Genomic DNA, 27,050 nt, shown 5'->3' on the forward strand with positions numbered 1-27,050 from the left:
ATTTCCCAACACCCTTTCGCATACATATAGCAACACCTCTTTTTATACCCATCTGCTTAGATACAAGTAGCACATCCAATCCCAGCTTGTCCAAAAGTGAACGCTTATCCCATGCAATATGTGTTTCCTGTATACATAATAAGTCAATGAATAATGTTTGAATCATAGAACGAAACATTCCAATCTTTTTAACATCATTGAGACCATTAATGTTAATTGTACATATTTTCACCTTTTTCATCTTTTTCTCCATATTAAAATAATAATTAAAACAGAATTATCGAATAGCAACAGTGTATAACCCTCACTACTACCACTAGAATACCAACTGAAATATCGATTACACATCCTTTCAATGAATACCTCTGCCTTACACCCCCACCACCAACCCTTACCTCTTCCCACCCCCACCCCCACCCATTGCCCCAGAACCCCACCCCCCACCCTCCCCACTATAGGAGGCATAGGAACTATGAGTTCCTAGAACGTATGGGTGCCGTGTCCCTGGGCCATAACGTCCATACAGGGAGAGAGAGATGAGGAAAAAACCATTAGATAAAGAGAAAAAAGTAGAGGAGAGAAAACAAAATAAGAAAGACGCTTATCAGCCCAATTTGAAAGAAAAAGAGAGAAGAAAGGAAAAAAAGAGAGAATTACAGCTTTTGCCAAAAATACATAAACTAGCAGCCCTTATAATCCTCATAGTCCAACAACATAACAGCCTTGCATTCAATAAAGGCATTCAATAAAGGCCTAACCATCTAATTTATTGATCAGATAGAGTCCAAGTATTCTTTGGCTTTGACCTCTGAGGTAAAGTATCTGGTTGTATCCTTGAATACAACCTTTAGCTTTGCTGGACCTTGAAGAAAAACGGTTGCCGCTTTCTTTTGGAAATCAGGAATCAGCTGTCTCAACCTCCACCGTTGGGCCACTGTAGCTTGACAATAATCCGGTCGAACAAAGAACTGACAACCAAGACCGTCTGCTTTCTTATCTGGTCTCGCAAATCCATAAATAGCTTCACGGGCAAGAAAGTTATTAAATGAGACCAGAATGGCCCTGGGATAATTTGCTTGGCCTTGTCGTGGACTCCAAACAGTGAAGGGAAACCTGTGCGCACGTTGTACTTCTCGTGACCAATCCCAGTCTACCATTTCAGGAAAAGCATCTTTCAGTAAATTGACAATAAACCTCCTTGGGTCAGATCCTTCTTTATTTTCAGGAATACCCAGAAAACGTAAGTTACTTCTGCGGGCCTGGTTCTCCAAACTTGCAATCTTATCGGACAAGTCCTCTTTTAGGGCTGTAAGGTCGCCAACTTCCTGTCTCTGTGCCATACATTCTTCTTCCAGGGTTGCAATTCTGGCCTCTGCTTCAACAACTCTGTCAGTAGTCTCAGAGCACATCTTGATTGCACGGCGAACTGAGTTTTTGACCTTAGCACAGGTCACCTGTGTGCGTAAATTTTCGGCCTTACTTTCAGCCCTGTGGCTCATCATAGTGTCAAAGATCATTTTCAGAGTAATCTCCTCACCACATTCGCTACTGTCCTGTGCTGTAATAGATCCAGAGACGGAATTAGTGTTGTTTCCCACATTTTCAGTGACATCGGGAGAAGGGGCAGAATCCGGATTAGAAGGTAATATACTACCCCCTCTAGATGAGTTAGAGACACCTTCTTTACTCCCTGCACGTAGTGACCGCTTTTTCAGTAGTTTCTTTTTTATGGCAGTAGCTGTGTTTATGTCAGGACTCATACTGACTTCGCCATCTGAAGATAAACTCTCACAGCTAATCTCAGCCCAGCCTTTATGAGCACCTGTCGTCTCATCTGAAGAAAGTTCCGACAAAGAAAAGAACTTATCTGAAGTCTCCAGATTAGTACACTGTGTGGGCTCAACCGTTGTCTTCTGCTTTTCATTTTCTATAGATGCTGGCACTGATAGTGTGGGAAGAGAGCAAGAGCGACTAATGCCAGCACCTCCAGAAGCTACCTCCCCCATAATACCTTTCTTTAAAGGATTAGCCAGCATCAAGTTTGGAATATTATTTAGCAAATTATTGTCAGTTGCAGCTGTAATGATAGATTGGACAGAAGGCGACTCTGTCATATCTAAGCCTTGCGCATTCGACTCAGTTGCTGTTTTTTTTCTGGTTACTTGCTTCTCAAATAGGGCAGGCAGGGTTTGTAACGTTACATCTTTAGCATTTACAGTCTCTTTATGCTTAACAGGGGGTCTGCTGGAGTTCTTTCCCTGCTTTGTTGCTGTTGTAATAGCCAAAGTTGGAAATACAGCCTCTGGAGCCTCGGTCATCGTGAATCCCTCGCCGCCAGATTCCGCTCTTCTCAGCGTTCGTTCGTCGTCGTCTCTCCTGTTACTCCGGGTACTGACAGACGAGGGTAGCGGTGTCTTTTTTTTTTTCCCTTTTCGTGTTCCGCCTCCGCCTCTACCAGGAAAGACGCCGCTCTGCGCCCAAAACAGACAGAGTGTTGCACGCCACAGCGGAGACCGCCGACTAAGCTCCGAGAAATTCAGCAACATTCGTGTGATCCTTTAAGGAGATACTTTGTATCCTGTTCAGCGCACCAGTACACCAATACACCAGTATGCCAGTATATTAGCAATATATTAACAGACTTCTGAGGTCTCCGCAGTATTCTGCCGTACTCTACTCCACGCCAGAAGCGGTGCTTGATTGAGCGGAGCATACACGGGCAATCGGCCGGAAATGGTCAACGCCTCCAACGGTCCCGTCTGTAGGCGTCCAGCAACGAAGGAACCAGCGATATACACGGGTAAGCAACCGTGCAAAGTGGTTCACGCCGAGCATATCACGAATGCCACGACAGGTCTCTCCTCGCAGAGAACGGCTCCGACCTCTCTCCCATCTCCCGGACGCATGGAACCAGGGAACGAGCTGCTCACACAGCCTTCCTCACGGCAGCCATCTTGCCTCCGTGTTGCCACTCTTAACATGAGGGAACACGACTTCTGCACTAGCCATGGTTGATTTTCGAATGGGGTTTTCATTTCAATAGGCAAGCCCCTGGGTTGTATTTAAAAGCTCAACAAACTGACAATGGAGTTCTGCTATTTAAAATAAAAATGCTTCTTAGAGATGGTATGCACAGCAAGGACAGTCACTTCTTATTAAAGGATACCCTTTCACTCTCTACTGCTTTGTGCCTAGCGTTAACTTGCATGTTATCCAGCACCACGTTTACACTTGAGCACTGTTCTATGTTTTTTTCATATGAGAGCAATCGTCAGCGTGTTTCCCAGGTAATGAATATGGCATAAATATGGCATTTACAAAGGAGAAATTAAATGCCCCACATATTTTCAAATATATCTGAATAACATCATGCTGCTTTATCACTGCAATTACATGCTACTAAAGTAAGCCGATTGACAGGTTATTGTGTACTAGGTATTTTTAATCTTCAAACAGGAGAGTGATTTTGTTTGGGCAATTTTCCAGTTTATGATGGCAGATAATGAAAGGTTACATTGCTCCAATTCCAGTTAATCATAGGGCCGGTGGAACAGTGTACACGATCTCAGATGTCCCTTTATTAATTGAGATAATATACACATGTACTGAGACAAAAAACTGCTTAATCTTACCAAGGACGCTGTTACTTATCTGTGCAAAGATCCCTTACTAAGCTAGAGTATAGAATAAACCAAAGTTGAAAAAGTAACAACTTTAAGATTATAGGTTATCTAAAGTTCACTAGTGTACTGGATCAATGAGATGAAGAAGGTATTAGAAGTTGTATCTCACTACCTATCAATCCTGGTGGAATGCAATTTGTTTTAATCTTCGTTTAGACACCAATTATGTATCTCCCATCTCCTTGGCTATTAAACGTGACCTACTTTGGCTTCCGTTGGTAACATATCTCTTTACCTCTGCTCCTGTTCCTCCCTCTCCTGCTCAAGACACAGTTGAAGTTCGCAAACCCCCATGATTTCCTTATTATCTGATTATTCATACATGTATTTAATTGCTATCATTATTGTATTCATATATATTGTACTTTGCTTAATGTATTCCTATTTATACGATATGTTCATGCTTTCTCATGCTTGTAATGCTTACTTTTATGATGTTTTTATTTTACTGTTTATTTCTGCCATTTGCTTATTGTAATTCTTCTCCTTTCCTTCCCTTTTCCCTTCCTCCCCCTTTCTATTCCTCAATAAATCAAACTTAAAAAAAAAGAAGTTGTATCTCACACTCAACATGCATCTCAGCTCCTACGTTTGCTTGCAATAGTTATTTCTTTTTGTTTTGGGTACGTAGCTTGAGTATTTAACAACTAACAACCCACAGTAAACCTATGCAGTGGATTGGTCTCGCCTCCCGTGAATGATTAACATTCTGGATCATGTTCAAAACCTGAGATTTTTAAACTACTAATAAAAAAATAGCCTCCCTAAGGCACTGATACACAATCAATATACTCTATACTTAATCACGTTTATTGCTGAACCTGAGGAAGATGAGTTGTACTTACTGAAAGCGTTTTCATGAAAGAGATGCTTGGAAAGTTACCTTGCAAGGAAGAATTCATCCGAAGAAGGTGCAATTCTTCACAGCTTGGTAACTGAATAAATAGTTTAGTCAAGCTTTACCTTATTGGTCAGATGTTATTGGACAGCAACTGTGATGTTTGTAGTTCCTGATGAGATAAAGCATCGTTCCTTATGCATGATTTGCACAATCTATGCAGCCATATTTTAGTTATCCTTTTTAGAAGCAGCACATTACTAATGGATTTTGAACTGCGATACATAGTTCTTCAAATGCCATATTTCCACATAAAATACATTTACATACAACTGATACAAATGAAGTCAACATATATAGTCACTGTTTAGCCTGAAGATATAGCATAGATTCAGACCTCCTGCACCTGTTATACTGGACCTGGCCCAGAAATTGATTCTGAAGCTTTGAAATATTTAGGTCTGACATATAGTGAGGCACAAATTGCATCTGACCTTATGTTTCATATACTGAGGCCTTACAACATTTTTGTTTACTACCAAGGTGCAACAGGACAAATCTTTTGGCTTTCAGACTGACAAATCGATTTAGTCCACAATCTCCAATTTCTGACTGGCCCAATTTTTTAAAAGATTTGCTTTTCCAGAATGTGTACATGGATTTTATTGGCAATTTGAAACAAAATGTTATTGTTGGAAGTTTACAAAGGCAGCTAACAGTGCAATTAGAAGATCAAATTAAAGTTCACTGCAAATTGAATTAAGACTAACGGGCTAACAAAGCAAAACAACTTCCCCTGACAAAAATCAATATTAGAAGAATTAAAGGCAAGAGGAGGAACATGGGTTAGAAAAGAAGGGAAGACGGGCTGAGTACAAGGGTTTAAGTAACTATAGTAATTGTAGTTTGAACTATACATCAAGGATGTTACATCTACCTTTAAAGACATCTGAAAAACATTTAGGTTCAAGTGATGAGTCGAGAGTCTTTGTTTTGCTGATGAAAATATCTTTCCACATGCATAGGAAGTGGTATATCTACTGCTTTGTATTGTATAGGTATTGTTTCCAGATTGCATCAGACAAGTCCTGTTTAGATAATAACACCAATAGGATGTGAAGCTTTTAGCCAATCATAATATTTTAATATTACTTAATCTAGTATCACCAGAACAATAAAGCTTTATCTCTCGAAGATCTACTATCATCATACTAAGTTAATTGTCATGCTATTGTATACTGCTGCTTTATTTATGACCCCATTAGGAGCAATCATTCTGAGTGACAAAAACAGATATGACAAAGATTGCATGAATGTTTTGTGGCAAATTCTGGAAAGGTTTTAACTCGCCACTAAATGCGCTTGTAAAGTTATTTTATTCAAGACCAGTTGCAGCTCTTTGCCTTTGTAAAAGATTCAAGATTGAACAGTGTACGAATCAGAGCTGCTCACTAACCTCTGCTTCATTTGCACTCTACATTGATCTGTGTTTTTCTGAATTAACAACTCTAGCTCCATGCCTCAATTTTGCCATCTAGGAATGTGTCCAAAATACATGCTTATGCTCATAATATAGCAGTGGTTACTTCTGATCCTTGTATTATTGTTCCTAGAATCAAATCTCAAGAGGAGCAGTGTGGCACCTATTCAGGTTATAACGTTAATAGGGATTCTTTAAAGGTGTACTAACTTATACTGCTCCTATTAATTTACTTATTAAATTATTAGAAAAATATTTAGGGATGAAATACCTTGCAGACTATGATCATCTTTGCACTATTAACTTTGAACCATTATTAGCTAATACTATGCAGTTTTAAGGAGATAGCACTCTTCTGAGATTTCTATCTTTGTATTGAGCACTGCAATGCTTGATTCCTCTGTTCTTTTTCAAAAAGCCACAGTGCAGTCTCACATCCCTTATATGGCAAATGGGGCAATATTTATGTCTATGCAATGCAGATGGTTTCTCAAATCCATTTTTTGTTGGTCCTATTGGGCAGCATTTAGCGGCCAACTGTATCACACTAAAAGCTGCAATACCAATAGAGCTCTGTATTTGTTCATCAATTTTCCTTTCAGCTCCAGGTTAGAGCATTAGGATTCTGTCATAAAATTGACACATTCCCTCTTTTTTAAAAACAGTAACAATGAAAACTGTCAGCCTTGGTTAAAGCATGGTTTTATATCTCTAATATGCGGGGGCTAAAAAAAAGATCTCTTACTCCAATATAGTGGAACCAACTTTTTTCTACAACTATCATATGCTCTCAAGTCACTGGGTTAAGCATGGTGTTACATGTGTGGGCCAGTTAATACAAAGGCACAGAGTTTTATTATATTTCTTGGAGATATATTAAACATAATATTAGCCTGGAACAATGGGTTGAGTATCTCCACTTAGGGAAATGCTACAAGATACATTTTTGGCAGACTTTAATATAAACTTTAATCTGATCATGTTCGTGTTTCTGGAACCTCACTGCTATGCTGTATTGAGGGAGAAGAGTAGGTCAGACTTATATAAATTGACTTCAGAGTGGACCAAAAACCTTCCGCTACAAATCAGAGATTTATCATAACTGTAACTCTGGCCTCCAACCAGATTTTAGACAGGTAAATTATGCATTCAGATTTTTAGGACTCTGATGGAGATTTATAAACCACTCCATCAGCGGCTATAAGAGGCATTAGAGATTCTGCTGACTCCCCCAGATGTAGGATATGAGAGTAGAATATTCTGATATATTTGTCTCTTGTAATGCACTTAAAATATTCTGGAAAGAGATGCGTTAACCGAAATTGCATAACCAGATATTAACCAACTGCAACCCTCAAAATGTTTAGATGCTGCAATACACATCAATGTGACATGAAAATACACCCTTTATTGTCAATGCATTGGTGGCAGGTAGGCTACTTCAGGTCCAGCCTCGGCAAGATAGCAGTATTTTTTTTAGCAGTTAACGGTGACAGAAACTAATATTTATGTTTCATTCTAAACTGGCAATTACATTTGGGAAAACTTCATCTCTATCATTGCAGCGGAAATGGAGACCACTCATTACCTATCTTAAGTTTACTTGCACATGTGTTATTGCATCGTGATGTGCCATGCGATATTTGGATGATAGTAAATTGCAGTATGATGCCTCTCTGCAGTATAGTCCAGCTTACATTGAACTTTTGCCAATATCTATTATCTCTATGGTATTTTGACTGTTAAAAATAAATTAAAAGAAACAAAGCTATCTAGCCCAAACTGCACCACTTCAAAATACCAGCTTCTGATATTTTTCATCTCTTTTTTTGTTTTCCCTCATTTTATGAATGATATATCTCTCCCCCTTGACTACCACATATGTTCCACATTCTCATGCACACAAGATTTTTCTTAACTTCAGTTTAAAAGTTAGTGTTTGTTTAAAGTTAAATGTACGTATGGGACATTGCTCTTTCCTATTTTTAGTGGGCACTGCTAATCACACTGACAACCTTTAGGGTTGAGAAGAGCTGAAAATAAAGCAAGTAGTTATGTTAGCTAATGTGTAAGTTTTGACTTTTATCGGGTATTTTATGTTGTATAGCTTTATAAATATAGATATCGGAATCCAATAATTGGTTCACATTGCCAACATTGGATCCAATTCACAAGGTTTTCTTGCACACTTTTTAATTAGTCCAATAAAACTTATAATTTACGTGTCACTGGGCAAATGATGACAATTTATCACTGATTCTTCTTGATGGAGTATTTTTTCTAGTTATATAAAAAAATGTCTCCAGTAAGCTACGCATTTCAATTGGTGAATCTTGTTTGTGAACATTTTGTGGTATAGGGTGTGAATGTTTTATTTTTCATTGTTTCTGAGTTGAGAAAAATACATTTCTTTGCTGGCAAAGAGTCAAAGTGGATATTTGTCAGAGCAGGAGACACACAGTGAATTGGTTTTCTGTGAATTTTACTGGGATACACATTGTGTGGACTTGAAGTGAGCACTTGTGCAATGAAAATAGTGTCATTCCTAATTTACATTGATGTCTGGCCCCATGGTAATAATGAAATGCCTTTGGCCATTCCCTTTCAGCATTCTACAAATGCAGGCAAGTGGGCAAAAATGTCCCAGATGAACCCACTAACTGAGTGCCTCCGACTGTATTTAATTTGTAGTAATCAGTAAAGATCCGAAGGCCCACAAGCTCTAAGGCTGGGGCTCTTTACCTACTTTATTTAGCTTTTTTCAACTTGTGTACCTGACATTGGTGCAATTCGTGCACCCTACAAATGTCCCATTTGGAGAATTCTGCAATGGGTTCCAGGATGCCTTGAGGTACACACTGACATGGCAAGGCATAGTCACTGACTGCATCCCCCACATCGGAGATACATTTCACTCTCCAAAGCATGCCATGGATGTCGCTTTAAAGATGCTGACAGTCCAGCAGGGGACATACTGTCTATGGGCCTGATTATGACCTTCGCGGATGGGATACTCTGTCACAAACATGACGGAAATCCTGTCTATCGTTTTGCAAGTTCCAACTTGTAATACAGCGGTATGGGACATTTGTGTTGAAGTATCCCATCCGCCAATATTGTAATCAGGCCCTATATCTGTGAAGTGTGTCAGTAGTATTCAACATCATGATGCACTTTATGTGTAGATGAATTTACCACACTGTGTCACCATTCCACACAGACTATCACACTTTCACTTCAGCGAGAACTCTTCATTTGCATCCCAGGAGATTCTTTTCTGTAACTCCCCGGATTCCATCTCAAGAACTTCCTTCAAGCCATGGCCACAGAATTGGCTATAACAACATTCTGTTCACTGACCTCTCCACTTCTGACTTGAATCACCAAAAGTGAATCTTCACTCCAGTGTTTTACTTAAATCCAGTATGTTAGAAATGGGAGTATCAAGTTAGCAGAGGTTGCTACCTTTGTCCAAAAAGGGACCCTTGCTTCTAATCAGGGTAAGGGGGATACACAAAAAAAAAACACTGCTCGCCCCCTTGGTAGCTTGGAACGAGCAGACAGGCTTATCTCAGAGGCATTTGAGAACACATACAGTAATACAGAGAAAACACTATAAATGGACATCACACCAGCTTAGAAAAATAAGTAATCTTAATCTAAACTAAAGCAAGCCACAAAACGACAAAAATTCACAATACAGTAAAAAGATATGACTTTCAGATGGTGGAAATAGTTCAGTTCAAAGCACATTGCAGATGTAATACTTTTGTCACAAAGTACCTTGGATTTGTCATGCAAACAAATAAAACGGGCCACAGGGAAGGTGATTCGTCGGCACATTACACTCAGGTAAGGTAATGTGTCAGTTCCTTGCTCCGGGGGAGCTGATGCATTGGTTCCTTACTGCTGCGCAGAGGAATTGATGCGTTGGGTCCTTACCGGAGAGGAGGTAATGTGTTTGTTTCTTACTGCGTAGGGAGGTGATGCGTCTGTTTCTTACTGCGTCCTCCAACGATGCAACAGACTTGGCACCTCGATGCGATGCGATGATCCGAAACAATGCGTGGATTCTTGCAGCCGAACAGCAGGTCATGCGTCGAAATCGGTGCTGTGATCTCGGACTTCGGAGATCGATGCAGCGATTTCCCAAGCTGGGGAAGGGGCAGCGACGGTTTCTTTGGTGATGCGTCGTAAACAGGTGTGGATGCATCATGCTTCTTGCTCTTGCGTTGATTTTCCAGCTCCCAGGGGAAAACAGTCTCTAGCGGTCCGAACCAAGAGCAGGCACCTCTTTGCAGGTCAGAACTCCCAGCAAGGTAGTTCAGGGGAGCTGGTGGTGAAGTCTTTGTTGCCCTGAGACTTCAGGCAAGCTCAGTTTCAAGCCCTTGGAGATCTTCCTCAAGCAGGGGACCCAGCAAACAGCAAATTCCTTTCTCCTTTCCTTGGCAGCAAATAGCCATTGCAGGCCACCCCAGACAGCAAACAGCACAGGGGCAGTATTCCTCCTTAGCTTCTCCGGTTCTTCTCTTTGGCAAAAGTTCCTCTTGATTCCCAGAAGTGATCTAAAGTTCTGGGGTCTGGGCCCCAATATTTATACTACACACTCCTTTGTTCTCTGGTGGCAGAGAAGCCCTGTGCTTGGTCAAACCAGCCCTGTCGTCTCTGGTGCAGCTTTCTGGTAGGAGGTGGAGACAGCATTGTGGAAGGCAGACCAGGCCCATTCAGGTGAAAGGAAATCTCCTTCCTTACTCTAAATGCAGCCCAGGTCTATTCAGACCATCCCTGACTCATCAGGTCTCTGGAGCCACTGCTCCTCCCCAGCCCCTGTCATCCAAATGCCAGACATGCACTACACAAACCTAGAAGAGGCACAATGGATGGCTAAGCAAGAAAATACCTACTTTATAAAAGTGGTATTTTCAAACACAGAACGTAAAAATCACCCTTACTAAAAGATGCATTTTAACATGCTGAGTTCAGGCATACTAAACTTTATTTTCCTACCTTGTTCCCAGGGGTAGTTATGTTTATAAGGTTTTATAAGCGAACTCCTTATTCAGTCCTATGGGAACAGGTAGCCTTGCAAAGGTGAAAAATGAAATGATCAGTAATTCACTATAAGGACATGACACACACATCAGTGCATGTCCTACCTCTCACATACACTGCCCCCTGCCCACAGGGTTACCTCGGGCCTACCTTAGGGTGACTGATATGTAAGAAAAGGGAAGGTTAGGGCCTGGCAGGTGGGTTCACTTGCCAGGTTGACATGGCAGTACCAGACTGCACACAGGCTCTTCAATGGCAGGCCTGAGTTACATTTACAGGCTGCTTATGTGGGTGGCAAAATCAGTGCTGCAGCCCACCAGCAGTATGTGATTTACTGGCCTCAGGCACACACGGTACACTACAATAGGTACACTATAATAGGGACTGAGTAGTAAATCAAATAGCCAATTATGGAAACACCAATCCATAACAACAATTTACAAAGGGAGCACTTGCACTTTGGCAGTGAGCAGCGGTAGCAAAGTGCCCAAAGTATCTAGACCAGCAAAACAAAGTCCAACACAGCAAAAACACAGGAGGAAAAAGCAAAAGATGCAGGGGAAACTCACACCAATGGTGCCAGCTCTAACACAGTACAAGAAGTATGACCATATCAAGCATTCTCTAGCATCTTTGAACCTGCTATGGAGGTCCCCAGGTATCTGACACACAAACTGGTTGTATATCAAGGAAGCAAAGACCGATTAGGGAAGGCTTCTCTCCCTCTCAGCTTTCCAAAGTTCAAGAATAGTTCCACTATGAAACACACCTACTCAGGCAATACTAGTGACTGTGGAACTCGTACATTTTCTTGTATCCTGATGAGTTTACATATGTTCTATTAGTCTTTATATACCCCTGGGATCTGTTAAACTAGATTCCGCCACCGTGATACTCTTTCTTTTCTGATGTACTACTTTTCTTATGTTTTTTCTTTATATAAAGAGAATAAAGAACACAATCACGTTATTCATAAAAATAGTAAAACATGTAAGAAGCACTAGTTACTTCTTGGAGCTGGTGACAAATGTCAATAGAAATGCATGACTAGTTTGGAAGGGAAAAGAGACATGCTGGGATGGCACTGGCCTCCTCGCCTATCTCTCCTCGTAACAGCAATGGCTGCTTCTGCCTGGCTCTCCTAGAAACATCCACTACTACTTTAAAATTTCACTTGATTTTATTTCTCACAACCATTGTACATCTGAAAGTGCTTGAATTTAGGTTGATTTTCTGGAAGCGTGTTTAGTCCATTTGAAGGAAGGGCGCTTGTCAAACTTTAATTAGCAATTGCCAGTGACCTTTTGTAATACTGAAAGAAACAGAAACCAAGCAGAAATATGTAAGCACAATTAACAATGTTCAAACTCTCCTTTAATGCACTGGCACGCTTGTCACTTGTCAAGTGTTCCTTCTGTTCATGATCCTATTGTGTTCTTTATGCAGTTGATGTCTCCAGCCTCCAGTAACAGCAGTGGATCTCTTTCTCCCTCATCATCTTCGGATTGTTTAGTTGCACGAGGCAGTCCAGGGCGTAGTCATGTTGCGGCTTTACGTACTCGCTTTGAATTGGAATATGCTTTGAATTCAAGAGCCCATGCTGCTTGGTCACAGAGGTAGGTAGCCAAATACCTTACTGGCAATTATTATGTGCATTAGTTGCCGAATGCTGTTATGGGGCTTAGTAAACAAAGTCTAATCAATGTGGAAAAAGTAAGTGACTTTTCTGTGATCAATTATACTGCTACTTTATATGCACATTTTGAGGAACTCTGTGGAAACCATGCAAACATTGCAGTTTTTCGCTTTGACTCCTGCCCATGAAAATCATGACTTTTTTTATAATTTATTTTGTATATCCTTATATAAAACCCATAAAATCGTTCTGCCTTAGATTTATTTTACTGAAAAGAGATGGAACAATTTTTACTATCACATAGCATATTATACAGACTCTTAAATTCTATAAATGCTACAAATATATTGTATGTAAAACAAAATGGCTGAAAATGGCCCATGCCTGCCTCTCTAAATACTGCAACACACAAACATGGTGTGGTGTCCTTATATCCAAAGCGTCTGTGGAATTACCAAGAGGTGATACAGAATCTTCGCTTTCTTATTATTTTAAAGCTAGATGCTACGGTGTCTCCTACTCAGGATGGCAATTCCAAGAACTGGACAAGGTAGGCTCACTCACATAATGTGACATGCTTCATCATAGACCATCTCATCCTACCCTGGTAAGGTTCTGTTGATGCTACCACCATCCAATTAGATTGCTGTACCCGTGGAGGTCAATGGGAAATAAGTCCTCTCAGAGTATTTTCTTTTTACTTTACAATCTCGCAGGAGTACCACTGGACTCCCAGGGGACCAACTTATAAATATCACTAACTTTTTAATCTTCGTTTTTAAAAAGCTAATGAATGGATATACCAAATCACAAAAAGCATGCTTTCTGAATGAAGATTTCTTTATTTATTTTTTATTTAAAACATTTGTATAGCGCGGCTGTCACCTTATAGGCATCCTGGCGCTGAGATATCTCCAGAGGGGGAAGCACGGGGGGGGCAGCAATAAAGTGGCCAGAAGTTAACATTTAGGAAAGAGCCAAGTTTTGACCCGTTTCCTGAAGGGGATGAGTTCTTTCGTTTGACGGATGTCCAGGGGCAAGCTGTTCCATAGTTTAGCAGCCGCAACTCTGAAGGATCTGCCTCCAGTCCTAACTTTCTTAAATCTCGGTACTTTTACAAGGCATGCCGTTGTAGAGCGAACGGCTCTGGTTGGGATGTACCAGTCAAACATGGCTTGCAGAGAGCTGGGCCCAAGTCCCTGCAGGGCTTTGAAAACGAGACAGAGGGATTTGAAGGCCACTCGCTGTTTCAACGGGAGCCAGTGTAGTTCGGCCATCGCCGCTGTGGCCGATGATCTCCTAGGCCAACCAAGGGCCAATTTAGCAGCGGCAGATTGTACTCTTTGGAGTCTATCTAACAGCATGGATGGAGACTCGAGTAGCAACGCATTGCAATAGTCGAGGCGACTAAGAATAGTACACCTGATTATTAAAGCCCAGGCCTGTAAGGGAAGTAGTGGCAGGATCTTACGTAGGAAGCAAATGAGGGCCGAGCAGGTGGACACTGTTTTTGCAACCTGGGCTTCCATGCTGAGTTTGTTGTTCATCATAACACCCAGATTGCGAACAGTGGTGACCGGCTGGGGTTTTTCCGAGGATTCAGGGGGCCAAAAATCCACCGGGAAAGGGCGAGGGATCCGACTTCAGGCACAGAACAAAACCTCGGTTTTGGAGGCGTTAAACTGTAGTGAGTTGTTGTGTAGCCAGCCAGCCGTGTCTCATAGACAGTCATGAAAGGATTCCAAAGGGATCGATTCCTCACCCTCCCAAGAGAGGATGAGTTGAGTGTCGTCAGCGTAATTGATCGCCTTTAGCCTGTGAGATTTTATCAACGTGATCAGTGGTTTGAGATATACGTTAAATAAAATCGGGCTAATGGACGAGCCTTGAGGCACCCCGTGAGACACTGGGGAGAAAGCCGATTGAAACGGAGGAAGGGACACAGCCTGCTTCCTATCCCGCAGGAAGGAGCGAAACCAGTGCAGCGCAATGCCACCCATCCCGGCCTCCCTCAGTCTCTCCAATAGAATCCCATGATTTACCATATCGAATGCGGCAGACAGGTCCAGCAGAATCAGAGCTACTGCCTGACCCCTGTCTGCACGCATTCGAAGGTCCTCCATGGCGGTGAGTAGGGCTGTTTCGGTGCCATGGGCTAGACGGAAACCGAATTGTATTTCGTCCAGGAAATGATGCTGCTCCAAATGATTGGAGAGACATGAGCTCACCCAACGCTCAGCAATTTTTGCAGGGAATGGTAGCAAGGAGATGGGTCTGTAATTCTGTAGGCACTCTGGATTTAGGGAGGTTTTTTTAGCAATGGCGAAACAAGAGCTTGCTTCCAAGAAGCAGGGACTGAGCCACTACGCAGAGATTGGTTACAGATCCTGCAGAGAGTAGGGAAGAGTTCCTCTCCGGAGGCCTTCCAGATTTTGTGGGGGATAGGGTCCAGAGGAGATCCAGATGAAATACCGCGAGCCAGTCTGTTGAAGTCGCCTCAGTAATAGGGGGGAGCTCCAGCAGACAATCCGCAGGCTGCCATCCTGGGTTCTCCACTCCGACTTGCACTCTGCAAGGGGGGCAGACCAGTGTTGGGGAGGTGCTCAGGTTGCGAATAATGGCTTCTATTTTTTCATTTAAAATCAGAGCAAGATTATCGCAAAGGGCTTGTGTGGGAAGGGTCGATTTTTTTGAGCAGTCAGGGTGGGTAAGGCTGTTCAGAATCTTAAAGATGCTTTTTGAGCTGTTTGCGGCTGTACATATTGTGGAGCAGAAATAATCCGATTTAGATTTCTGGATCAAGGATTTATATTCGGAAAGTTTAGTTTTCCAGAGTAGCTTGTTGGCATCGGAGTAACCTTGCCTCCATTTCCTTTCCGCCTGTTTTTAGGGCCTTTAAAGAATCATTAAACCACGGAGATGACACTCTGCCCATATGCTTGCGCTTTTTTAGTGGAGCAAGAGAGTCAACTCTCGTGGTTATCCTGAGACATAAGGCCTCGTAATTGTCATCGACTAGACATTCCGGGGAGAAACTGTCATCCACCTGGAACACAGCATCAGTGGTTCTCAGCCTTTCAAGAGCTCTCCAGTCTCTGTACATGAATTCAGAGGTGGTGCCATGTGCCGGCATTCTAACCCCCTTACTGTTAATATGGAATTTAAGAAGGGAATGATCAGTCCAACCCATGGGCAAGATTTCATCCAGGTGTACTAGCTGTGGGACCGAAAAGATAAGGTCAAGCCGGTGCCCTGCTCTGTGAGGGGATTCCCTGACTAATTGATGGAGCCCCACACTTTCACAAGAGAACAAAAGATTGTGCAGTCCAGTATCTAAGGTGCCATTCGGCCATAGGTTAAAATCACCTAAAATAATCAGTTTATTGTGGGATGTCGCCATGTTGGAGAAGGTATTGAGTAGCGATTGTTGTTGCTGGGAGCTGAAGGCCCCAGGAGGTCGATAACAGATAATCACCATGAAAATAGCCCCTGTGTGACTGTTAATAGAGAGGCCAAGGAGCTCAGTCCCAACAACCGGGTCCATATCTAGAATATTGATATGCCAAGAGGTTCTATAGATAACTCCCACCCCACCACCTCGACCTTTCGGTCTGGGCAGGTGCAAGATTTTGTATTCCTGCGGGCAAGCCCAGCCAAGTTCGATTTCGCAGTCAAGGTGGGCCCAAGTCTCAGTGAGGAACAGGGCGTCTAACTGATGGGTGTCCACCAGTAGTTGAATTTCTTCGGCGTGCTTAGGCAATGATCTGACATTAAGAAGTCCGCACGATAGCAGATCCCTGATCACAAAGTCTTTCAATGGGATTAGCAGTGTCTGCGAATGAGAGGTGACCCTCATGCGCGTACTCACCCAGGTTGAGCAGAGTCTCCCGGGAGTATAGTGGAGGGGATGCGCCCGAACTCGCGATGATTTGAGCAGAGTGCCTGGCGCTTGTCGCGACCTGGTCGTGGACGGGCGCAGACGGGCTTGCCTTAGGCGCGCCCGCTGCGCTCGTCTGCTGCGCCTCCGAGAAGTGAGCATTATTATGGGGGGAGAGGAGGGGCGTGGCTAGGTGTTAGGGGCGTGGCCTAGTGTCTCGTGGGTGATGGCGGCGATGTTGTGGCCCTCCCCGCGACAGTGCTGGATCCGCTGCGCGAAGTGACCCCCAAGACCCAGAAACAACAGAGGAACAATCAATCAGCTAGGTGAGCCCACAATGTTTTTAAAATCAACAGAATGTGCAAATTGGCAAATAGTTAAAAAATGTGGATCGTTGCTCCCGGCTTCCGCCTCAGGAGTAGCTATCTGTAAACGCCGGCTAGTACTTCAGCACGGCGTTTTATAGTGCCGAAAGGGGGCGTGGCTAGGTGTTAGGGGCGTGGCCTAGTGTCTCGTGGGTGATGGCGGCGATGTTGTGGCCCTCCCCGCGACAGCGTTGGATCCGCTGCGTGAAGTGACCCCCAAGAGCCAGAAACAACAGAGGAACAATCAATCAGCTAGGTGAGCGCACAATGTTTTTAAAATCAACAGAATGTGCACATTGGCAAATAGTTAAAAAATGTGGATCGTTGCTCCCTGCTTCCGCCTCAGGAGTAGCTATCTGTAAACGCCGGCTAGTACTTAAGCGGCGTTTTACAGTGCCGAAAGGGGGCGTGGCTAGGTGTTAGGGGCGTGGCCTAGTGTCTCGTGGGTGATTGCGGCGATGTTGTGGCCCTCCGCGCGACAGCGCTGGATTCGCTGCACGAAGTGACCCCCAAGACCCAGAAACAACAGAGGAACAATCAATCAGCTAGGTGAGCGCACAATGTTTTTTAAATCAACAGAATGTGCAAATTGGCAAATAGTTAAAAAATGTGGATCGTTGCTCCCGGCTTCCGCCTCAGGAGTAGCTATCTGTGATCTATCTTTCTGCCACATTTGGTTTAATTCTGTTCAGCTATTTTTTTCTAAAACGCTTCTTAAAATTCATATGGGAAATTGCAAGGGGAAATTGCATTTAAACCTTCCTCGCCCCCCATTTTTCTTGATAACCTCTTTACTGATCATCCTGAAACGTTTGAGGAAGCAGCTGAGGTGACGATTTGTCAAACTGCGCCAAAGTTAATTGCAAAACAATACATTTCTCATGAAAACTCTGACCTAATTATACCTATACCTAATTATACCTACACAGTGCCCACCACCACTGTGTAATATATCTTCAAGAAACGTAGATTTGGAGTTAATCATTTTGTAACAATAATTTTGTGCTTCATAGTCTGACTTTCAACCCTTAGAACAGGCACTCTAGTGATGAAAAGTGGTTCTTGCAGAGCTTAATTTGTGCTGGTGCTTAGCACCGGCACTTAATTATCAGGGCAGGGTCTACATGCATTTAGTGCACATAACTGATTTGATAGTAATTAGTGGCACAGAGTGAGTGCTGTTCTATCGTAAGTGCAGAGTGTTAAGTACTGTTGTGTTGATGTTGAACTTGTTTCTGACTCGGATTTTTTCTACAACAAAACGTTTGTGGGCAGGAAAGCATGAACTGGCTCTGCTGACAGTGCTCCCTTGTAGACGTGGAAACCTAGGTAGATATTTGAGAATTTGAAATATTTCTCTGGCTGGGGGATACATTTTTCAGGGTTACCGCAGTGGGGTTGGTTGGCTGTAGTCCTCGAAAATACACACCAATAGAAAACTAATCCCTGTGGAATCCTGGGGTACTCGCCACACCGAGGGTGCAGCAAGCACATTTCAAGCGTAGACCATTGAAACATTACCCCTTTCAGCCACCCCAGAATCTGGCAAATCTCTCTATTTTTGCACCTTCGAAGCTGGCGTTTTGTTACGGTTTGATGTTTTGTGGCAGGCTAAGGCCAGAACGGATCTGCTGGGTTGAATGCAATGCCTTCTCTCGGTAATGTATTGACCATGGCAAATCTCCCTCTACCCCTATCCCGAGTGGTACTTTGATTTTGTGAAGTTGTACTTGAAGGCGCCACCTGGCCTGCCCTTTTCCCGGCAATCTGGATGTGCCAGTCGCCAAGGAGAATTAATAATGAAGTAAGGTCGCTACCCACCCTTTCCTGCAGCGTATTAGGGATGTGAGTTGACCTGCCTAGATTGGGCTTGGCCTGTCGTTTATGGTGTTGCAGGGATCATTTGAAATTGAACAAAACATCTGAGAGCACTCCAGGGACAGGATGACAGATGCATGAAATGGAAAAGTGTGGGTATTTTCTATCCCAGAGTACCTTCTTGCTGCTGAGAAGGGCTGGTACTCTCCAATTAAACGTATTAGACTTCTGCTGAGAATTGCAGGTACTCTCACTTGAAAATGAAAGAAATGCAGGTACTCGGTCCCTGAAAGTACCAGCCCATTTAAAGTACTGATTATTATTACAGTAGCTTTCCAGGAATACACACACATTTGTCAATGTGCATTGTGCACAGTTACACATTTGTTAACATATATGAAAATGGGGTTCACACATAACTTCCCCTTTCTTTCAGGGAATGCTGACAATCCCCTTCTCCTACACCTCATGAATTTTGAGATTATTCCCACTGCACTGTGTCCTTGTGAAAGCAATTTACTTTTCCCTCAACAAGAATAAATCAATGTTTAAATCTACCTTTATGAATGCCTGTAAACTTGCAAATGTGTGGGTCTGCACATCGTTTGCAAGGCACTCTAGCAATTGAACATCCACTCTCCAGGCTTCTCCCCCAGATTAGGGGGGGTGTGGAATACCAGCCAGCACTGCTTATTTTGGAACTGGGGAACCAAGTTCTGGTCTGGGCTTTGGCTCACCATTCTGTGAATCTGGGCAAATCACTTAATATCCATGTGCCTAACATAATAAATGTGTCTTCATGTAACGTAACTGGTGCTCATGTAAAGCGTTCCAATACCTTTGAGTTGAGGTTGCGCGATATAAAACTGCAAAAAAAACAAAAAAGAGCAGATTTACTCACAAATCATATTATAGGTGCTATTAATTTAACTAGTCAATGTTTGAAGAAGTAATTTAGATTTTCTTTCTAGAAGTGATATTATTGAGATAATACTGTGAGGTAAGACTGTGTTATTGTTTGTCAGTGTGAGTTTTATGTTCAGCTGACGTTGAGATTGGTTGGTGATCTTTTGTCCGTGGAGTACTGTTGTTGGTAAATTTATAAGTATAGTGAGGAATGTTGGCTATGAGGGCTTTTAGGGAGTACATGACAGTCTCGGCAGTAGCACTGAGCATCGAGTTCAGAGTATGGTCTGATTTTGCTACAGTGACATAAGCTTGCCACACTCTGGGCTACTTTGAGTATCACAAGGTTTTATGGTCCTTGGAGGTTCGTTTAGGTCTTTTAAAGCTTAAGGATTAGCAATGGGGAGTAACTGTCCTTAGTGTTCAAGATGCTTGATTCACAATAGGCCTTCACCCCAACTTTTATTTAGCCAGCATGGTTGCTTGTATAACACTACTAGAACTCTTTAGGGATACATGTTACTTTTTCATAAATATCAGATGATGGATTACAGAGTCACATATTGACACTAGATTAATCTGTTTCGTGTGGAAAAGAAGACTGGTGACCTGGATGCACATAAGCACAAAAATCCTCAGGATATGTGTTCAAATGTATTACTTGTGGATCTTGGGCGAGGTCCAGAAACATATTGTTTAAAATGGAATTCTTCAGCTTAATCAAGCTGGCTGTTGACAGGGATTCTGCACCAAGCAAGAAGAGAAGCAACATCTACATCTTTATTGTGATTTCTTGAGCTTGTCCAGGATTTAGATTTAGATAGTGACTGAAAACAACTGTTGTCAAAATATGGAAAAATTGGGTATTGACATGGGTTTGATATCTTTAATTGGGAATGTATACCATCATACCTCAATAACTGTACACCTGGCCTGGAGAGGGGCTTAAAATGACAAGGAAGGGGTGGGATAGTTCTGCTTGTGGGCTTATGTTCTATTTTTTCTCTGCATCACTGAATGTTCCTATGAGGAGAATGACTGGGTTAAGGATCTGTCCATGTAAAGTAAAAGTGATGCCCTACACTATGCAGATTGTACAGCCCAGGGCCTGCATTATGGATATGGTGCACTGTCCTATTCTGTGCCACCATGCACAATTAAATCTATATTCAGAACAGGACAGATTCTGAAGAGGCACATTTCTACAGTGGGTAACATTGTGAGGTGTGTGAGATGTAGGCAGAGAGGATTTTAAGCTGAACTATATTATTATACATTATTCCATTGTAATATTGCTTCTGAAAATACCTTTCAGGATTGGTGGGTACCTCAATAGCTGTTCTACGCCAGTTGAGGATGTGGGTGGAGCCAATACTGTGAATGGGTGGGGCCAGTGGAGGAAGTGGGTGGAGTTGGGGTAAGTGGGTGTGACTTCCTATATAAATGTGAGCACCTGGACTTAATATTTTACAAATTAAGCACTGGGTTATTGCCAGTGTACGCTTGGTCAAATGACTACATCTATCAAATGTTGTTTGCAAAATAATTTTTGCTCCGAGATTTAACGTGAGTTCAATGCTAAATGACAATGCAGCACGCAATATAAATCCCCAATAGTTCATGCGAAGTTGGCAGCAGCTTCGCAAAAACCCCTTGGATTAGAAGCAATGCCTTATCATTCATAGCCACACTGATTTGTGTGACCTGATTTTGTGTGAGACTTTAGCACTGAAAGAAATGGCGCAAACAATAGTTAAGTGGAAAACAGCAGGCTATTCCCATGTGCAAAATGTGTAATTTCAATCAAAATAACATGATGCACTTTTGGGAGACTGTCAATGTAAAGATAGTTGTATTGGTGAGCATGCCTCGAACCCATATCTCCTGAACAAACACCGCTCAGTACATTTTGAGTGATAGCCCAACATTAATTGATTATTTATATTTAGCATAATGCAAAATCTGCATTTTAGTGTACATTCGGCTGACACGTTACCAGTGTATGACTCTCAATAAACATGAGGCTGCACAACTTTTTACATCTATGTAATTCTGCAGATTTCTGAGCAGCATGGCTTTTGGTGAAACTTAGCACTTATCCGGTTTTCCACTCAAAGCCACTGTGCACTTAAAAGTGCTGCAAAAGATAAACTTGCAAAGACCAATTCTGCAGATATTTGTAGTTATCCACAGAAAAGATTTGTAAAAATGAAACTTCAAGAACATAATTTTTCCACTCATTTTCCAGCTTATCTGGTTTGAATTGGACTACAAAATATCTGACTATCCTCTGTAACTTAAATTATAATGTGGGACAAAAATCTTTCCCGTGGCGAGAGAAAACTGTGTTATTCGCCGCACTTTCACAATAAAAACTTAACATACACCTCACATGTGCCAAGGAGTTGTGTAAATCAGCAGGCTGTTAACTTGGTTGGCATTGTGTAAATTGCACCAAGAGGCATCTACGCAATACACCTTAATTCCTGATAATATCGTTGGGAAAGCTCTTGCTAAACTCTTAAGGGCAGGTTTATCATTTTTTAACACAACGATGCAGGCCACCTTGATGCACCGCGCTACGTAAAAGGGAAAGGGCAGGAAGCACTGTATTTAAAATGGTGTGATGCATTCCTGTACTATCCTTGTGCTGGTGCACACTGTGCTGCCAATGTGCTACCAATGCATGCACCTGCGTTATCAGCAAGATTGTTTTTGTCCCGGAAGGGACACCTTCCTTCACAAAAACAATCCTCAGGAATTTTTCCTCGTTCTGAATGTCATCTGCAGCATACATAGAAATAAGAAAAAACGCAGAGAAATAAAGATATTTTCCCTCGATATGCCTAACCTGTGGAGGAGTAGCATTTTGATGCATTCCCAGGTCGACCAGTAGTGGTAAATCTGGGAATGCACCAAAGTCCATGGGTGAATGAGTGGGAAGTCCCACGCTCCACCCTTGGAATGACCCCATGGGGAAGAGTAATGCAACGCAGTAATTTGAGCTATGTTGTGTAACTCTAGGTTTTCAAGCTACGCAGGGCCACAAAAGGTGGCCCTGCATGGATTAATAAATCTGACTTAGTATTTGCATCAACCTTGCGCCTCCTTGCAAGGGTGACGCAACTCAATGATAAATGTCTCTCATAATACGTTAGGAAGCAAATTGTCTTATATAGTCAGAAAGGTGCAATGGACGGTAAAATTAATGGATGACATCTCTCTTGTTAGACAACTTTGCAAATTAGCCTCTAAATATTATAACATTCAGAGATTAAATGTGTCACCTTCTTTCTAGAAATGAGAGATTACAGACCACACCGAATGTCAGGAGATCAAGTCAACTAGCAAGTAAATGAAGCATGTCATTCGTAGATAGAAAGAGACATAACTGCTGCACCCAGTGCACCCATCCACGCAGGAGTTCAGGCAACAAAACCTTACTAGTAGAGAGCTGTATATGAGGCAAACACATGCTTCACAGTGATACAAGAAAAACTGGTAGCTATATCAGTGTCCGAGTATAAACAGGGTATGGACCAAAAGGTAAGTTAAGGAAACCCAAAAATCACCACAAACCTCATGACAATGTTCTTAACCTATAAATGTGATGTGTCGGGAATCTGCCTTCTATCCCTGTATTATTTGCTTTTTCTGGACCCAATATTACGGCCGGCTTTAGAACTTAGTGCATTTTACCCCTTCTAACCAGTAGTAAAGTGGCTGTGCTCCCCTTTAAACATGGAGAGATTTAACTTGCCTAAAAATCCCAAGTGTATGGCCCTAACTGTATGCAGGGTCTGTAATTTAAACCACCAGTGGACTGCAGCACCTATTGTTCTATCTACTACCATGGCAGTGCAAACATGGATTCATGCCTACTGCTGTAGCCTGACTGTAACACTGTGACCTCTAAAAATAAACTTTTTTTTACTTTAAATATTAATCGGTCACACCTATGTAGTGCTTGTAGCTCATAAGCCAGGGTGCATGGTATTTAAAATTAGGACATGTAGAGATTCAACATTAACATGTCCTTACAGTGACTAGCATTTAAACGCTATTTTCACTGTGGCAGGCCTAGCTGTCCTATGTAGTAAACCAGAGTACAGATTTAACTCCTAATACAGTATCTCAGTAATGGGAATTGCTATTCTGATAGTTATTAAAATCCAATTTGGTAAAGTCAGATTTGTAATACATACTAAGGAAAACTAACTTTTTAGAAACATACCTTTTCTCTACCTCTCCAATTTCTCCTAGCATGTAATTTGCCTTGAACTGGTGTGAATAGGTATTATATGCCTCCCAAAGGCAAATAATAGGTGGACCTGAATGGGCAGAGATTACTACCCTGAACCCTACATGCCATACAGAATAGAGGGCAGAGGGCATCCTTTTTCACACTACAGTGTCTAATCCTGCTTGACAGGTGTGCTGGTTCACGTATATCTTACTTAGGGCACACTTGAAAGGGTAGAGTACGGTTTGCCAAGACAATCCTTGGAGATCCACTTTTGCTGAACAAATCAGCTTTTGTCCTACCAGACTACTGTCTCCAGGTTTATTGTGGGTTCAGTGGCTAATTCAAACTGGTTTTAGTGTTAGCTGTGGACAGACATTAAAACTAACATAGTACAGTCCCCACACCCACACCCAGCTCTCAGAGCCTACATTTAGTATAGCAAAGACGTACTCCATCTTGTAAATCCCCAAAGTGGGTAGAGTTGGCCCCAGGAACTTTTAACCCATTGGGTAGGGTGTGCCCAGGAATCATTCCAATCTACTAGCTTGTGCCAGCCATAAATTTGGCACCTCCAGGCACCTACTTCAGAACACTTAGCTGGACATGTGGAAGTTTAGAAGAGGACTGGTCCTGCTTCCTCTTGTATTCACAAAAAAAGAAGTGGATCAGTTTGCTGACCTCTTGTATAAGCAACGGGACCATACCAATTAGCAGGAGGCCTTTTCCTGGAAGTACCCAGCTGGCCAGTGGCCCCATTTTTCAGCTACTCACCCCTTTCCCCCTCATTTACTACTAAAAGTATACTTGCATGTGTGGATACTTTACACTCGGGGCAGAGATCTCTGCAAAGAAAAAGATAGGAGAGGCAGATTTGTAAAATCACCAGGTAGGTTTGTAATTAGGATTTTGTAAAAAAAAAACAGTTTGTGAATAGGCTCCATCGTGTCAATTCTGGCATGGAGTGAATAAACCCTTTTAACTACTCTTCTTGACTCCTTGAGGAGCATAAACCTGATACCAGGGTTAGAGATTCGTGCCGTACTGAACAGCTGAGCACGGGCCAGCTAAAAGACTGGAATTCGAGGCCAGCCTTAAATTGTATCATTATTTTTTATTAATATCAACCTCAGGCATTACACAGCTCTGTTTACTGCGGTGATTAATTGTAAAGCCACTGTTACATTACTCATTGTTTCGCAGTAATTGGATAGATATAATAAATCTTTTGGATGCTGAGCACAAATTAGTTTTACTGATAGCACTAAAAGCTAAAGAAAGGGTAGGGTTTAAAATCTATTAATTTTCCTCATATATAAATCCGTTGCAGAAATCAGCCATTTATCACGTCGGTGTCTGTGTTCCACTCCTTAAAAACAAAGCTCAGAAGCACAATCTGGATATCAGAATCACTCACGGAAAACTTCTAGATTTCATTTTATTTATGACAATATCTATTTGTGATTTATTGACTATCTATTCCTTAGATGCGCAGAAGTTAGAGATGTTATGTTTGCATAATTAGGATTTATTTCCCGTTCATACAGGCCTGTTGGTGTTTGAATCATTCTGAAAGCCTGGATCTGAATTGTGGTTGCAGAATGATTAAAATCTAAATTGCACACTCCACGAGTTCAAAAGAACTAACCACAGAGGTGAATACGGGAGACGTATTTACAATAGATTACATACATGTTCAATCTGCATTAGCACAAAACACTAGGGAGCAACAACGAGCAGAAAATTAGCTGTTCTTTAAAAACCCTTGACCTTTTTAGGGCACTCTCCTCAGGAAACATTTTTTCTTGATATGGTCTCTGCCCTTTTAATGCTTGTGCATATTGCGCAGATATTTCACATGAGGAAACATTAATTATAATTCAATATATATAGCAGCTGAATGCTCACACTTTGTCAATAAGCATCCATTGGTAGATCCAGATATTAGCACATAAGTTCATCATTTTTACCATGCAAGAAGATGTGCATACAATTTCTCTGTATCATTAATAGCGCCAGAATCAGCAAGCTCTGTTTTGACAATACCTTTTAACCCCTTAGCTGCTGAGGCTTTTCCACCTCCAGTTCAAAATCCTTTTTTTATGTTCTGGTTAAGCCTTCTTAACTTTTTTCTCATAGAAAGTATCCACGCCAAATGTAAGTCTTTTTTACCCCACATCCTTGTGGTTCTAAAGGTACCCAGGTTTTGTGGATAGTTCTAAAGAGAACCGAAATAAATGCCAAAATATAGCTAATTTATTTTTTATTTCACAATTTTTTTTTTATTAAACAGATGTTTATATACATAAAGTACAGTTTCAGTGTCTCATTTCACTACAGCGAGGGTAATACAGCGTGGTATCCAACATTAATATCGCACCTGCGCGCAGGGCTATGTGGTAAAAACGATTAAACTTTTTCGTCCCCTCCTTCGCGGATTTTTGTGAAGTTGATTTTTTTAAATGGGTACATTTGCTTTTTTTGCCAGAAACAATATTTTTTCTAAAGATGGCATCAACGAAAGGTTTGCATTTCTGAGATTGCTAACTTCACAACTTTCAGGAACAAGCAGAGTTGTATTTTTTTGTGATTTCACCATTTTTGCAGTGTGTGCTGGGAACAGGTGTAATATCATGAGGGTAACCAGAGAGCTATACGTTTGTACAAATTATTCAAAGGTACAAGTACAGTAAGGAGTGAATTTTGTACATAGTTCATGGTTTTCCCAAATTAACTATTCCTTGAACTAAAAACTAAAACACTGTGGAAAAAATAGGAAATAGATGACAATATTTTCATCTGTAACTTTTTGCCCTGATAGCCAGTTTACAAAAGGAATATATTTCTACCCCCATCAAATCCTTCTGATCTCAGAGAGATATAGTGTTGGTTGTTTCTCGAAAAACATGCATACCTAGAGCCAACAACTGAGGGTCAGCGTATATTGATATTTCATTGAGCAATAACGAGGTATCAGTCCATAATGTAAAATAACAAACCAAGCAATGCCCGGCATGCACTTGTGCTGAGGAAAGCGATTTACATGTGGTCTTGTTTTGTCCAACTTACAAGGCCGCCAGGAAATATTGGCTCCTACCACTCATTAGAAACTTTGGTTGTAGGGAGTATCTCCCGATGTATAGAATTTTAAA

At 41.8% G+C, this 27,050-nt stretch overlaps 1 protein-coding gene across 2 annotated transcripts in view; it reads left to right on the forward strand.

Moving 5' to 3' along the window:
* LOC147747399 (serine/threonine-protein kinase TNNI3K) overlaps positions 1–27,050 on the forward strand; it is a 2,862,006-nt gene that overhangs the window by 2,688,092 nt on the left and 146,864 nt on the right. For both annotated transcript variants that reach the window (XM_086953863.1, XM_086953861.1), the window contains one exon: positions 12,500–12,669. In XM_086953863.1, coding sequence (XP_086809989.1) covers positions 12,500–12,669 — 170 coding nt within the window. The remainder of the gene's footprint in view (positions 1–12,499; positions 12,670–27,050) is intronic.

The sequence above is a fragment of the Lissotriton vulgaris genome, chromosome 1_1, assembly GCF_964263255.1.
Source record: "Lissotriton vulgaris chromosome 1_1, aLisVul1.2, whole genome shotgun sequence".
NCBI lineage: Eukaryota > Metazoa > Chordata > Amphibia > Caudata > Salamandridae > Lissotriton > Lissotriton vulgaris.